Below are 16,876 nucleotides of genomic sequence, written 5' to 3'. Positions count from 1 at the left end.
CCATCCCATAGAGTCATTGAGAGGATTAAATGAGATAACTCATGTAAAGTATTAATATAGTGTCAGTACGTGGTAAGCAATCAATAAATGATAGCTCTACTATCATTACTGCTACTACTACTACCACTACAACAACTACTACTACTACTACTGGCAGTAAAACTACTAGTAGTAGTAGAGCTATTATTAAATAATCATACTAAATATTATTATAAAAATAACAATTATTACTAGTAGAGCTATTGCTAAATAATTACCATTTCACATGTAGTTATAATACATATAATACAATTATTATTGTTGCTGTTATTATTATTAAAATGTCTCTATTGGCCTGATAGCTTTTTTGAGGATATAATTTTGGGCCTAGATAAAGTTACCATACTCAGTATGCTGCAATAAAAATGACACAAACTTTGGAGTCAGACAAATCTGATCGAAATCCCATTTTTACCACTTACTAAATATGTAACCTCAGGAAAATTATTTCATCTGTCTGAGGCCGAATTTCCTCATCTGCAAAATGGTTCAACAGTACCTACTACTACTTTAGGCTCTTGTGAGGAATAAATAAGACAGTGTATGTACAAATGCCTATTGCAGTGTCTATACATAGTAAATTCTCAAATTTTGTTTTGATATGTATAAAATCATCGTACTGGCATTAGTGAAAGTGTGATGCAACACCCTCAAGCTTATATTAATTATCTCAATGAGGCATAAACTTCAGCAATGCCCCAAAATAGCAATATATGGAATAGAGGTCTGGTCAACAATCATGTTATTCCTAAGATGTTCATAATTAACTCATTACATTACAGATAAATCTTAAGTGTTAACTTTTTTTCTTTTCATTGTCAAGTGCCTCAAAACAAGTATGATTAAGTTATACAAACTTAGACAAAGTAAGTAAACCAGATTCAGTCTCAAGCCTTAATATGGCAGCCAACTCTTAGGGAAAAGGCTTGGACCAGAATTTCCAAAGCTGTAAATAATGCACACATTGTACAATCTGGGGAATAGAATAGTTTGCAGTTTGGTGTAGCCCCAGGCTAAGCTTGTACATGTTATCCTGCAAAAAATAGATCTTTTGGAAACAGCTCACTAACCCTAGAATATCTACAAGGGACAGTGAACGCTGCCATGAACCAGCTCCAATTATGTGTGCCAAGAATGCTGAGTGAACTCATGATACCCTTCTTCTTCCTCTCCAAAGTCTTCACTTATTCAAGACTAAATTAAATGAAGGTTTTAAGGAGTTATTTGAAGTTAAAAGCATAGGAAGAGTATACAAAAACAAAAATAATTAAATAAATCCCTTGCTACCACCATTATATACATGACACATATACATGATTCGAGCTTATGGAATAATCATGTATAGCTATTTATATTGATATTAATTATGGCTTGACATTTTAGCTCAATTGGTTGGTGACCTGCTTTGGATTATTTGTTCTATGACAACTTTAGAAATAGTTTGCTACTTTTGCTAAACTGAAGAGACTCAGGGATATCATAAGTTTCCATTTTTAGTATTTACCATATTGAAGAAATGGTGGATAATTTATTATTATAAAAGGTTATATCTTGGCAATTTTTAATTATTTTCAAATAAATTTAGTACTTGGATTGAGGTTACAGAGATTTGTCATTATATTGAGTGAAAGTCAAAGAGTATAGAATTGTTAATTTATGAGGTCTTGCCACAAAAATGTCACTCTCCCTTTTCCCATCTCTGTTTTGGCCATTATCATATTGCACTGTAATTCTACTTACACATCTCTCTTCCCCACTAGACTGAGAAACACCTTAAGGCCAAGGCCCTCATTTTGTTAACCTCTATATCCCCAGGTTCTAACACAGTGTTTGGCATCAACTAAGAATGCAAAAAACGTTTTTAGGTATATTGAGTTTAAAAAAAAGATTGATTTGGCTAAACAGCTAATTTCCTAAATTAGGGTTCAATCAGTTATTTTTTTGCCTCGTAGTCCTGAGTATTGCATTAAATATTATATTTTCCCTTATTCTCTTGTAGTATACAGTGGTCTCTTAGGGGACCTAATATAATTTTAAGTAGAAACTGCTGGTGACATTGATTTCCGACGAAGATTAAAACTCCTTATACACACAGAGAAAGTTTGAGCCAGTAGCACATAACACAGTCATTAAGTATGAATTTAAACAGCCTATAAAAATAAAACAAATTCTGAATGAGAATAGAAGAGAAATAAAGAGACTCTTTCATACTGGATCAGATTCATCTGGTATTCAATTAGCTTGGAACTATTCCACTGGTCTGAGTTTTTCTTATATGATTGGGGCCCCCAGGCCTTCTTTTTGACTCTTTAACACAGAAAGAGAAAATAAACAGTGTTTATATTTATTTTTATTTTTTCTATACCCTGAGGTTTATTATCAAAACAATAGCCTTTGCTTAATTTTTAGAACCAACATAGGAAAGAGCACTAAAAAGTTGCAATTTACTAATTTGCATACATTAGCAAATATTTTTTGGTCGTTATGAGCATAATGATCCAAAGTTATCCACAAGAATTATTTTCATTTAAACTCCTCAGGATAATGTAAATAACCATATTAACAATTAGCGAGTAAACACTTTTACTCAACATGAAGTTGATGTTCAGCATCTGAGGCGCCTAGTACTTTTTTGCTTCTACACCAGGGATTATCAAGCTGCAACCCCGGGGACACAGCAGGCCCAACTTCTGTTTTGGTATGGTCCACATGCTATGATTTTTACATTTTTCAAATAGTTGAAAACAAATTGAAGGAAGAATAATATTTCATGACATATGAAAATTATGTAAAATTGAAATCCTAGTACTCATAAATAAAGTTTTATGAGGACTCAGTCATGCTTATATAATATCTATACTACTTTCACACTACATGATACTTATAATGAAGAACATATAGCCCACAAAGCCTAAAATATTTACTATCTAGGCTTTTACAAAAAGTTTGAAGATGCTTATTCTAAATCCATCGTTGGTAATCCATTTACCTTTGCCTGAAATTGCTTTCACTTGTCACAATCCTCAAAACTATTCTATTTTTTTTTTTTGCATCTTTATTGGAGTATAATTCCTTTACAGTGTTGTGTTAGTTTCTGCTGTAAAACAAAGTGAATCAGCTATATGTATACATATATTCCCATATCCCCTCCCTATCCCATCCCTCTACGTGGTCACAAAGCATGGAGCTGATCTGCCTGTGCAATGTAGCTGCTTCCCACTAGCTATCTATTTTACATTTAGTAGTGTATATATGTCAATGCTACTCTCTCACTTCGTCCCAGCTTCTCCTCCCCACCCCGTGTCCTCAAGTCCATTGTCTACGTCTGTGTCTTTATTCCTGTCTTGCTCCTAGGTCCCTCAGAACCTTTTTTTTTAATTCCATAAATATGTGTTAGCATACGGTATTTGTTTTTCTCTTTCTGACTTACTTCACTCTGTATGACAGACTCTAGGTCCATCCACCTCACTACAAATAACTCAATTTTGTTTCTTTTTACAGCTGAGTAATATTCCATTGTATATATGTGACACATCTTCTTTATCCATTCATCTATCGATGGACACTTAGGTTGCTTCCATGTCCTGGCTATTGTAGATAGTGCTGCAATGAACATTGTGGTACATGTCTCCTTCTTAATTATGGTTTTCTCAGGGTATATGTCCAGTAGTGGGATTGCTGGGTCATATGGTAGTTCTATTTTTAGTGTTTTAAGGAACTTCCATATTGTTCTCCATAGTGGCTGTATCAATTTACATTCCCACCAACAGTGCAAGAGGGTTCCCTTTCTCCACACCCTCTCCAGCATTTATTGTTTGTAGATTTTCTGAGGATAGCCATTCTGACCGGTGTGACCTGATACCTCATTGCAGTTTTGATTTGCATTTCTCTAACGATTAGTGATGTTGAGCATCCTTTCATGTGTTTGTTGGCAATCTGTATATCTTCTGTGGAGAAATGTCTATTTAGGTCTTCCACCCATTTTTGGATTGCATTGTTTGTTTTTTTGATATTGAACTGCATTAGCTGCTTGTATATTTTGGAGATTAATTCTTTGTCAGTTGCTTCATTTGCAAATATTTTCTCCCATTCTGAGGGTTGTCTTTCCGTCTTGTTTATTTTTTCCTTGGCTGTGCAAAAGCTTTTAAGTTTCATTAGGTCCCATTTGTTTATTTTTGTTTTTATTTCCATTTCTCTAGGAGGTGGGTCAAAAGGATCTTGCTGTGATTTATGTCATAGAGTGTTCTGCCTATATTTTCCTCTAAGAGTTTGATAGTGTCTGGCCTTATATTTAGATCTGTAATCCATTTTGAATTTATTTTTCTGTATGGTGTTAGGAAGTGTTCTAATTTCATTCTTTTACATGTAGCTGTCCAGTTTTCCCAGCACCACTTATTGAAGAGGCTGTCTTTTCTCCATTGTATATTCTTGCCTCCTTTGTCAAAGATAAGGTGACCATATGTGTGTGGGTTTATCTCTGGGCTTCCTATCCTGTCCCACTGATCTGTATTTCTGTTTTTGTGCCAATACCATACTATCTTGATGACTGTAGCTTTGTAGTATAGTCTGAAGTCAGGGAGCCTGATTCCTCCAGCTCCGTTTTTCTTTCTCAAAATTGCTTTGGCTATTCGGGGTCCTTTGGGTTTCCATACAAATTGTAAAATTATTTGGTCTAGTTCTGTGAAAAATGCCCTTAATAGTTTAATAGGGATTGAATTGAATCTGTAGATTGTTTTGGGTAGTATAGTCATTTTCACAATGTTGATTCTTCCAATCCAAGAACATGGTATATCTCTCCATCTGTTTGTATCATCTTTGATTTCTTTCATCAGTGTCTTATAATTTTCTGCATACAGGTCTTTTGTCTCCTTAGGTAGGTTGATTCCTAGTTATTTTATCCTTTTTGTTGCAATGATAAATGGGAATGTTTCCTTAATTTCTCTTTCAGATTTTTCATCATTAGTGTATAGGAATGCAAGAGATTTCTGGGCATTAATTCTGTATCCTGCTACTTTACCAAATTCATTGATTAGCTCTAGTAGTTTTCTGGTAGCATCTTTAGGATTCTCTATGTAGAGTATCATGTCATCTGCAAACAGTGACAATTTTACTTCTTCTTTTCTGATTTGGATTCCTTTTATTTCTTTTTCTTCTCTGATTGCTGTGGCTAAAACTTCCAAAACTATGTTGAATAATAGTGGTGAGAGTGGACAACCTCGTCTTGTTCCTGATCTTAGAGGAAATGGTTTCAGTTTTTCACCATTGAGAACAATGTTGGCTGTGGGTTTGTCATATATGGCCTTTATTATGTTGAGGTAAGTTCCCTCTATGCCTACTTTCTGGAGGATTTTAATCATAAATGGGTGTTGAGCTTTGTCGAGAGCTTTTTATGCATCTATTGAGATGATCATATGTTTTTTCTCCTTCAGTTTGTTAATATGGTTTATCACATTGATTGATTTGCATATATTGAAGAATCCTTGCATTCCTGGGATGAACCCCACTTGATCATGGTGTATGATCCTTTTAATGTGCTGTGGGATTCTGTTTGCTAGTATTATTTTGAGGATTTTTGCATCTATGTTCGTCAGTGGTATTGGCCTGTAGTTTTCTTTCTTTCTGGTTTTGTTATTAGGATGATGGTGGCCTCGTAAAATGAGTTTGGGAGTATTCCTCCCTCTCCTACATTTTGGAAGAGGTTGAGAAGGATGGGTGTTAGGTCTTCTCTAAGTGTTTGATAGAATTCACCTGTGAAGCCATGTGGCCCTGGGCTTTTGTTTGTTGGAAAATTTTTAATCACAGTTTCAATTTCAGTGCTTGTGATTGGTCTGTTCATGTTTTCTATTTCTTTCTGGTATATTTATTTTATGCATAACACTGACTGGTAGTTTAAGTCTTAGGAAACTCCCAGGAAAAATAGTTATCATCATCAATGAGAAGAACAGGGCACATTTCCAAATTCACCATTAACTGAAATGAAATGTCAGATCTCAAATCTTTTCATCCACATTTGTTCATGGCTTTTTCAAAGCTTCTAGGAGTCTCTTACAGTTTGTGAAGCATGCATTTGTGTTCTATAAAAAAAGCAGTATCCAAAAGAGAGTCTACCTAGCATCAACACATTTCAAGTGGGGCAGATATCACTATGATGCTTTAATAATTTCATATTAAAGTACAATATAAATTAATATACTGTGATGCAGTGTTATTTTTTCTTATAAAACTACTGAAAATATATTCCTTTTCAACTGCCAGAAACATAATTAGCCCTGGTACAACAAAGATTGTTTCATCAAATTTAAAGTTAAATTTACTTTCAGAGGGAGAAAATAAATGGAAGGTAATAGGGCCAGATTGAATTTGTGTGTGTGTTTTACACATTTCTTTTATCTTTATATTTCATACATTACCACAGGCAGCTTTAGCTGAATAGGCTTGCTTTGTGAGAACAATAATTTTAATATTATTTTGTTAAGAACATGTTTATCATCTCAAAATATATAGTTACTTGTTAAGATTAATCTTCTTTCAGCATTATAGTGTGAACACAATTTAGCAACAACCAAACTGTCATCACTATGTCAGCAAAAAGTATGTAAATTTCTATAACCTTGTGGATGACTAATGGATTACACTATAGGAGAGAGAAAGTCAAGATGTTTATTTTCCTCTAGAGACACAACAAAATATCTGTACTGATGCCAACTCCATGCACTAAAAAGTGTTCATCTGAACTGAAAATTTTCATTTACTGGATTGCCTTTACAAATGTGCAGAACTGATAACTGAGTGCAACCCTCAAACAAACACATAAATAATAATTCTAGATCATGTTTTCTAAAACTATCTTGAAGCTGATACTCAAATATTTCCTACAATATTTCTAACTTGGCATAAAATGCCTGCATGAGACTCTTGTTCATGGGTAAAATGGAATTCAAAATGTTCTAGAGAAAATTAATTAATGTTTGTTCTGGGTATCTATTGTTTAACAAACTATACCTAGCTTAGTGACTAGTGATAACCCTTTTTTTTTGTTTGTTTTTCATTATGAATTTTTGGGTCAGAAATCTAGGAAGAGTTCAGCTCAATGGTTTATCTCTGAACTACATGGCATAGGTCAGGGCATCTGGGACTGGAGGATCCACTTCCAACATGGGTTCTTACACTCACATGTCTGGTGCCTTGGTGTTTTATTGGCCTTTCTTTCTCCACATGGCATCTCAACCTCTAGGGTCTCTACATGTGGCTTGAGTTTCTCACAGCATGGTACTTTCAGACCAGACCAAGAGATCCAAGGAGAAATTACAAGATTTCTTTTGACCCAACCTCCAACATCTCAGAATATCATTTCTACCACACTCTATTGGTCAAGTATATCCTAGGCCAACCAGATTCAAGGGGAGGGGAATGAGAAACTATGTTTAGATTGTAGGAATAGGAGAAAATCTGGGGCTAACTTTAATCCACTACAATGTTATCCCAAATTTTCAAATATTGGGATTTGACAAAACTGAACTTGGTAATGTGCTTAGCCATTTAGATTGGATTGTTGTATTTTGGGTAGTCCTCATTTTAGTTCTAGTTTAAGGATGTGTAAAACTGCATGTGCTTGGTAAACTGTAAAAAATGAAGTAAAATAATTTCTAGAAGTTTTGAGAACTTACTTAATTCTAAAAGTTTTCAAGATATAGACAGGGATGTCCAATCACCACAGTTATCTTTCTCTAGCTCATTTTTATGTCTAGGGTTTCTAAGCCCTCATCATTCTGACTGCAGAGCCCCCACCAACACTGAAGAGCTCTCTGGCATTTATAGTGCTTCTAACATCACCTTACTATTGAGGTATGAGTAAATTACAAAATGATTTCCAGTTGTGAATAAACAGTACTAAATAAATCTGTGGAAAAGTTAAAATCACTTAAAATTAACCAGTCATGTGCTCCTTGAAATGCCAAAGATCTTGTTTAAGTGATTTTGTTTTTCTTTCTCTGAATTACATGGTCGATTTAGCATCTTGGAGAAACAGCCTTTCTGGAATGAAAAATGGGCAGGTCTCCATCTTTCTGTCAATAAAGTTGTTTCCAAATTGTGTAACAAACTAAAAACTGAAAAGTTCAGCCTTGCATCTAATGTAAATTGGAAGCAAATTACTTTAATGATTTTACAGGGTGGTGTTGGTGAGCTTTTTTGGTATACATACCTATGTTGGAATACATATTTATAAAAAGCACACATCTCTGTTCTATTAGAGATGTCCTGAATAGAACAGACAAGTGTGACACCCAGTAAATCTGAATGAAATTTACTCCCTACAAGGGTCTCCCTCCTTACTTTACAGCAACACTCCTCACACTTTTCTGTTGAAGTTTGCTTAATGGCAGAGGAGAAGTATCCCCCTAGGGGCCACAAACACAAAATTTAGTCATGTTTTAATTGAAATAGTTGTGTGAATTTTGCTTGCTACTCCTTAGTTTATGTTTTCATATAAAAATAACGCATTCACTTAGCAACTTATCATTTGTTAAATCTTCAACAAATGATACAAGATCATCTTATGGCTTCATGTAACCCCTGGCAAACCAGAGTACCCTCGAGGTATTTTATATCAGTGTGGATGGAAAGATGTGAGTATATAAAACTTACTGAAAGAGTGTGTCAGCACATCTAGATTTGGCTTTAACAAAATGTGATGACTCTGCAAAATAATATACAAGTGGTGGGGAGACAGCCATAGTCTAATCTTCAACATTACCGACAAAATATTCACCATTTTCACAGCTTACTCTTGACAACATGTTTATTATTTTCTTTTTGTTTTAAAATACTTAACTCTGGTACTCATACTGCTAGGCTGCATTAACTATAATGTGTTATATTTCATTCTTAAAAAGTGAACAAGCTCTTAGGAATGTAATATTCTCTCACCTATTTTTAAGATAGAAATAAGTCTCTAACAATCCAGGTTGCATTGGAAAGATCAAAAGTTGAGTCAAAAACTTCCGAAGTGACTGAAATATTGGGGCCAATTCATCTTCCTTAGCTATATAATTGGTAGGTACCACTGGTCACATATTTCAATGTCATATGCCCAAAGTATGACTAATACGTTGCCAGCATATTTACCCAGTTCTCTTGTTTAGAATTGAAGAAATTATTAGAACTGAAGAATAGAATAAAACCCAAGATAGGTGAAAGCTCACAGATGTTAAAGAATATAGTTTAGAGTAAAGGCCGTGGTTTGAAAGAGACACTAGCAGACCTCTGAGTTTCAAGCTTAAATTTCTTGAAATAGGAGCTCTGACCGCCACAGCAACAGTCAGCTCTACCCACCACCAGAGCCTCCCATCAAGCCTCTTAGATAACCTCAACCACCAGAGGGCAGACAACAGAAGCAAGAAAAACTACAATCCTGCAGCCTGTGGACCAAAAACCACAGTTACAGAAAGACAGAGAAGATGAAAAGGCAGAGGGCTATGTACCAGATGAAGGAACAAGAAAAAACCCCAGAAAAACAACTAAATGAAGTGGAGATAGGCAACCTTCCAGAAAAAGAATTCAGAATAATGATAGTGAAGATGATCCAGGACCTCGGAATAAGAATGGAGGCAAAGATTGAGAAGATGCAAGAAATGATTAACAAAGACCTAGAAGAATTAAAGAACAAACAAACAGAGATGACCAATACAATAACTGAAATGAAAACTACACTAGAAGGAATCAATAGCAGAATAACTGAGGCAGAAGAACGGATAAGTGACCTGGAAGACAGAATGGTGGAATTCACTGCTGCGGAACAGACTAAAGAAAAAAGAATAAAAAGAAATGAAGACAGCCTAAGAGACCTCTGGGACAACATTAAACGCAACAACATTCGCATTATAGGGGTCCCAGAAGGAGAAGAGAGAGAGAAAGGACCAGAGAAAATATTTGAAGAGATTATAATCGAAAACTTCCCTAACATGGGAAAGGAAATAGCTACCCAAGTCCAGGAAGCGCAGAGAGTCCCATACAGAATAAACCCAAGGAGAAACACGCCGAGACACATAGTAATCAAAGTGGCAAAAATTAAAGACAAAGAAAAATTATTGAAAGCAGCAAGGGAAAAACGACAAATAACATACAAGGGAACCCCCATAAGGTTAACAGCTGATTTCTCAGCAGAAACTCTGCAAGCCAGAAGGGAGTGGCATGAAATACTTAAAGTGATGAAAGGGAAGAACCTACAACCAAGATTACTCTACCCAGCAAGGATCTCATTTAGATTTGATGGAGAAATCAAAAGCTTTACAGATAAGCAAAAGCTAAGAGAATTCAGCACCACCAAACCAGCTCTACAACAAATGCTAAAGGAACTTCTCTAAGTGGGAAACACAAGAGAAGAAAAGGACCTACAAAAACAAACCCAAAACAATTAAGAAAATGGTCATAGGAACATACATATCGATAATTACCTTAAACGTGAATGGATTAAATGCCCCAACCAAAAGACATAGACTGGCTGAATGGATACAAAAACAAGACCCATATATATGCTGTCTACAAGAGACCCACTTCAGACCTAGGGACACGTACAGACTGAAAGTGAGGGGATGGAAAAAGATATTCCATGCAAATGGAAATCAAAAGAAAGCTGGAGTAGCTATACTCATATCAGATAAAATAGACTTTAAAATAAAGAATGTTACAAGAGACAAGGAAGGACACTACATAATGATCCAGGGATCAATCCAAGAAGAAGATATAACAATTATAAATATATATGCACCCAACATAGGAGCACCTCAATACATAAGGCAACTGCTAACAGCTATAAAAGAGGAAATCGACAGTAACACAATAATAGTGGGGGACTTTAACACCTCACTTACACCAATGGACAGATCATCCAAAATGAAAATAAATAAGGAAACAGAAGCTTTAAATGACACAATAGACCAGATAGATTTAATTGATATATATAGGACATTCCATCCAAAAACGGCAGATTACACGTTCTTCTCAAGTGCACACGGAACATTCTCCAGGATAGATCACATCTTGGGTCACAAATCAAGCCTCAGTAAATTTAAGAAAATTGAAATCATATCAAGCATCTTTTCTGACCACAACGCTATGAGATTAGAAATGAATTACAGGGAAAAAAACGTAAAAAAGACAAACACATGGAGGCTAAACAATACGTTACTAAATAACCAAGAGATCACTGAAGAAATCAAACAGGAAATAAAAAAATACCTAGAGACAAATGACAATGAAAACACGACGACCCAAAACCTATGGGATGCAGCAAAAGCGGTTCTAAGAGGGAAGTTTATAGCTATACAAGCCTACCTAAAGAAACAAGAAAAATCTCAAGTAAACAATCTAACTTTACACCTAAAGAAACTAGAGAAAGAAGAACAAACAAAACCCAAAGTTAGCAGAAGGAAAGAAATCATAAAGATCAGAGCAGAAATAAATGAAATAGAAACAAAGAAAACAATAGCAAAGATCAATAAAACTAAAAGTTGGTTCTTTGAGAAGATAAACAAAATTGATAAGCCATTAGCCAGACTCATCAAGAAAAAGAGGGAGAGGACTCAAATCAATAAAATCAGAAATGAAAAAGGAGAAGTTACAACAGACACCGCAGAAATACAAAACATCCTAAGAGACTACTACAAGCAACTTTATGCCAATAAAATGGACAACCTGGAAGAAATGGACAAATTCTTAGAAAGGTATAACCTTCCAAGACTGAACCAGGAAGAAACAGAAAATATCAACAGACCAATCACAAGTAATGAAATTGAAACTGTGATTAAAAATCTTCCAACAAACAAAAGTCCAGGACCAGATGGCTTCACAGGTGAATTCTATCAAACATTTAGAGAAGAGCTAACACCCATCCTTCTCAAACTCTTCCAAAAAATTGCAGAGGAAGGAACTCTCCCAAACTCATTCTATGAGGCCACCATCACCCTGATACCAAAACCAGACAAAGACACTACAAAAAAAGAAAATTACAGACCAATATCACTGATGAATATAGATGCAAAAATCCTCAACAAAATACTAGCAAACAGAATCCAACAACACATTAAAAGGATCATACACCACGATCAAGTGGGATTTATCCCAGGGATGCAAGGATTCTTCAATATACGCAAATCAATCAATGTGATACACCATATTAACAAATTGAAGAATAAAAACCATATGATCATCTCAATAGATGCAGAAAAAGCTTTTGACAAAATTCAACACCCATTTATGATAAAAACTCTCCAGAAAGTGGGCATAGAGGGAACCTACCTCAACATAATAAAGGCCATATATGACAAACCCACAGCAAACATCATTCTCAATGGTGAAAAAGTGAAAGCATTTCCTCTAAGATCAGGAACGAGACAAGGATGTCCACTCTCACCACTATTATTCAACATAGTTCTGGAAGTCCTAGCCACGGCAATCAGAGAAGAAAAAGAAATAAAAGGAATACAAATTGGAAAAGAAGAAGTAAAACTGTCACTGTTTGCGGATGACATGATACTATACATAGAGAATCCTAAAACTGCCACCAGAAAACTGCTAGAGCTAATTAATGAATATGGTAAAGTTGCAGGTTACAAAATTAATGCACAGAAATCTCTTGCATTCCTATACACTAATGATGAAAAATCTGAAAGAGAAATTATGGAAACACTCCCATTTACCATTGCAACAAAAAGAATAAAATACCTAGGAATAAACCTACCTAGGGAGACAAAAGACCTGTATGCAGAAAACTATAAGACACTGATGAAAGAAATTAAAGATGATACCAACAGATGGAGAGATATACCATGTTCTTGGATTGGAAGAATCAACATTGTGAAAATGAGTATACTACCCAAAGCAATCTACAGATTCAATGCAATCCCTATCAAATTACCAATGGCATTTTTTACGGAGCTAGAACAAATCATCTTAAAATTTGTATGGAGACACAAAAGACCCCGAATAGCCAAAGCAGTCTTGAGGCAAAAAAATGGAGCTGGAGGAATCAGACTCCCTGACTTCAGACTATACTACAAAGCTACAGTAATCAAGACAATATGGTACTGGCACAAAAACAGAAACATAGATCAATGGAACAAGATAGAAAGCCCAGAGATTAACCCACGCACCTATGGTCAACTAATCTATGACAAAGGAGGCAAAGATATACAATGGAGAAAAGACAGTCTCTTCAATAAGTGGTGCTGGGAAAACTGGACAGCCACATGTAAAAGAATGAATTTAGAATACTCCCTAACACCATACACAAAAATAAACTCAAAATGGATTAGAGACCTAAATATAAGACTGGACACTATAAAACTCTTAGAGGAAAACATAGGAAGAACACTCTTTGACATAAATCACAGCAAGATCTTTTTCGATCCACCTCCTAGAGTAATGGAAATAAAAACAAAAATAAACAAGTGGGACCTAATGAAACTTCAAAGCTTTTGCACAGCAAAGGAAACCATAAACAAGACGAAAAGACAACCCTCAGAATGGGAGAAAATATTTGCAAATGAATCAACGGACAAAGGATTAATCTCCAAAATATATAAACAGCTCATTCAGCTCAATATCAAAGAAACAAACACCCCAATCCAAAAATGGGCAGAAGACCTAAATAGACATTTCTCCAAAGAAGACATACAGACGGCCACGAAGCACATGAAAAGGTGCTCAACATCACTAATTATTAGAGAAATGCAAATCAAAACTACAATGAGGTATCACCTCACTCCTGTTAGAATGGGCATCATCAGAAAATCTACAAACAACAAATGCTGGAGAGGGTGTGGAGAAAAGGGAACCCTCTTGCACTGTTGGTGGGAATGTAAATTGATACAGCCACTATGGAGAACAATATGGAGGTTCCTTAAAAAACTAAAAATAGAATTACCATATGACCCAGCAATCCCACTACTGGGCATATACCCAGAGAAAACCGTAATTCAAAAAGACACGTGCACCCGAATGTTCATTGCAGCACTATTTACAATAGCCAGGTCATGGAAGCAACCTAAATGCCCATCAACAGACGAATGGATAAAGAAGTAGTGGTACATATATACGATGGAATATTATTCAGCCATAAAAAGGAACGAAATTGAGTCATTTGTTGAGAAGTGGATGGATCTAGAGACTGTCATACAGAGTGAAGTAAGTCAGAAAGAGAAAAACAAATATCGTATGTTAATGCATGTATGTGGAACGTAGAAAAATGGTACAGATGAGCCAGTTTGCAGGGCAGAAGTTGAGACACAGATGTAGAGAATGGACATATGGACACCAAGGGGGGAAAACTGCGACGAGGTGGGGATGGTGATGTGCTGAATTGGGCGATTGGGATTGACATGTATACACTGATGTGTATAAAACTGATGCCTAATAAGAACCTGCAGTATAAAAAAACAAACAAAACAACTAATACTAAACTTTCATTGGGTTATTTGTATGGAAATATGTTAATATAAATGTTTCAGACATTACATGAAATTTCTAAAAATCTTATATTTGTATTTGTATGGAAATATGTATGGAAATATGTTAATATAAATGTTTCAGACAGTACATGAAATTTCTAAAAATCTTATATTTGTATTTGTATGGAAATATGTATGGAAATATGTTAATATAAATGTTTCAGACATTATATGAAATTTCTAAAAATCTTATATTTGTATTTGTATGGAAATATGTATGGAAATATGTTAATATAAATGTTTCAGACATTACATGAAATTTCTAAAAATCTTATATTTGTATTTGTATGGAAATATGTATGGAAATATGTTAATATAAATGTTTCAGACATTACATGAAATTTCTAAAAATCTTATATTTGTATTTGTATGGAAATATGTATGGAAACATGTTAATATAAATGTTTCAGACATTACAGGAAACGTCTAAAAATCTTATATGTTCTGGTATAATGTTATAAGTAATAATCCTAGTTATTACTTTAAAATGTATATCTCAGAAATAACTAATTTTCTTGTCAACTGCATTATTATGAACTTTCATCAAATCTTTAACCATGGTCATTTTTAAGTCTTTTGTCATTTACAGACAGTTCTGGGTGTACTCTGATGATTTTGCAAATATGTTCCTATAAAAGAGTTTCATCTTCAAGAAATTCATGGAAAAGACTCTGACAAGTACAGGTTTCTGGTAACTGACTGTACTGCTGAACTGAATGAATAAGCATTTTCAGAACTCTAATGAAAAACTGATGAACTCATAAAAGTGCTAACAAAAGATCAAGATGAAAAAAAAGAAATTAATTACATGGGACTGAGTGAACTGATGAGGATGAGTATAATTTTTGTGACTTTCTGTCTGAATTAAAAAAAAAAAATCCCACAAGGACTCAGAGGAAAAGAATATACAAATCAATTTTCACTGCAAAGTAAAGGAGCTGTTACAGTGGAGGAAAAAAAAAAAAAAAAATTTCTTGAAATACAACGTTTAGTGGCAGGAGACTCAAAAAGGAGGCTCAACACCTTGTGTCTTTGAATCTGTAAAACAGCACTAGCACCCATAAATCAACTTGTTATTTTTTCCTACTCCAGATGATTCATAAATATTTAGGATCTCAACCTGAAAACAAGTTTTAAATAGCCCTGGATTGTGCCATTGGAAATAATATTATCAGATCGTTTTAAAGTCTGTACTGAGGGGCTCTTTTATTTTAAAAAAGTGATTGTTCTCCAGGAGTTAATGCTCTCTAAATAAAAATTTGGGACTGATAAGCATGAAAAGTTTTCTGTACCAATCACCAATTCATGACACCCAGGAATCTATCAATCACAGAGTTAAAAAGCTCTGTCCTACAGCACACTTAATACCCAGTGTAACCACTTAGTATTACCATTCCTTGATGCAATACAAACTCATTTCCTTAAACTGCTATTGCAATGAACTCCAGGGTTATAAATGAACAGACACAAATTGATTTGCATGTAATGACAGTAGCAATAAACCTTTCCTGTTTCATGCAATTTTCCCCATCTGTTAACAGAGAGGAAGTTTAGGACCTATTATTCCCAGAAGGAGACTTACCCAGCTGGACATCTATAACACTTGGCTGATTCTCCATGGGGAACAATGGCTTGGGAGGTTTGTCTGTGAGTAAAGCTAGAAGAGAAAATGAAAGAAGGTAATGGAAAAATTGAGATAAATTACAGGATGAGAAAGATTCTATCGTGTATGATATTTAATGTTTGTAGACTTGAGAGTACGTAAACATTTATTAGACAGTGTTCCTACTTGAGCTGTTACTCTATCCATACAATATCCACTTCCCAGCACATTTAGAACACCACTGATTCACTGTGAATAGGCCACTTTGACAGCTACACTTTCCAACAAGATCAAACGAATGGTCTATTTTGAGTGGTTTTATAAGCTTGTGAGTGTAAAGAAATACAGATTTTAAAAGTATAATCATATAAACATTAAATCTTCATACCCACTTTGTGGTACTAAATATTCTTAGTGAAATATAACCCTAATGGACATTTCTGGTGGACTGAACCTTCTATACCTCTGAATCATCCCTCACTCCCCACCTCAATCTCTAAAACAATATGATAAAACACTGGTACCTTCATTAGGATAAATGATCAAAAATACTGATTGAGCATCTTTTGTCCACTAAGTCCTATGCTAAGTGCTAAGGGAAAAGAAGTAAAATATTTATCTTTGCCTTCAATATATAATCTAGGACTACGAACACAGAATTAGCACATGAAAATAGATGAACAAAGAATACAATTTAGTAAAAATAAAATCGTAGCATTTCAGCTAT

General features: G+C 34.8%; 1 protein-coding gene across 1 annotated transcript in view; it reads right to left on the bottom strand.

The window, feature by feature from the left end:
- Window positions 1-16,876, bottom strand: part of IL1RAPL2 (interleukin 1 receptor accessory protein like 2) — a 549,721-nt gene that overhangs the window by 283,803 nt on the left and 249,042 nt on the right. The window contains 1 exon segment of the mRNA XM_057537682.1: window positions 16,129-16,203. Coding sequence (XP_057393665.1) covers window positions 16,129-16,203 — 75 coding nt within the window.

This window comes from Balaenoptera acutorostrata, chromosome X (genome assembly GCF_949987535.1).
Source record: "Balaenoptera acutorostrata chromosome X, mBalAcu1.1, whole genome shotgun sequence".
Taxonomy (NCBI): Eukaryota; Metazoa; Chordata; class Mammalia; order Artiodactyla; family Balaenopteridae; genus Balaenoptera; species Balaenoptera acutorostrata.
Note: the sequence above shows the minus strand (reverse complement) of the source record. Positions and strands in the feature narration are given on the sequence as shown.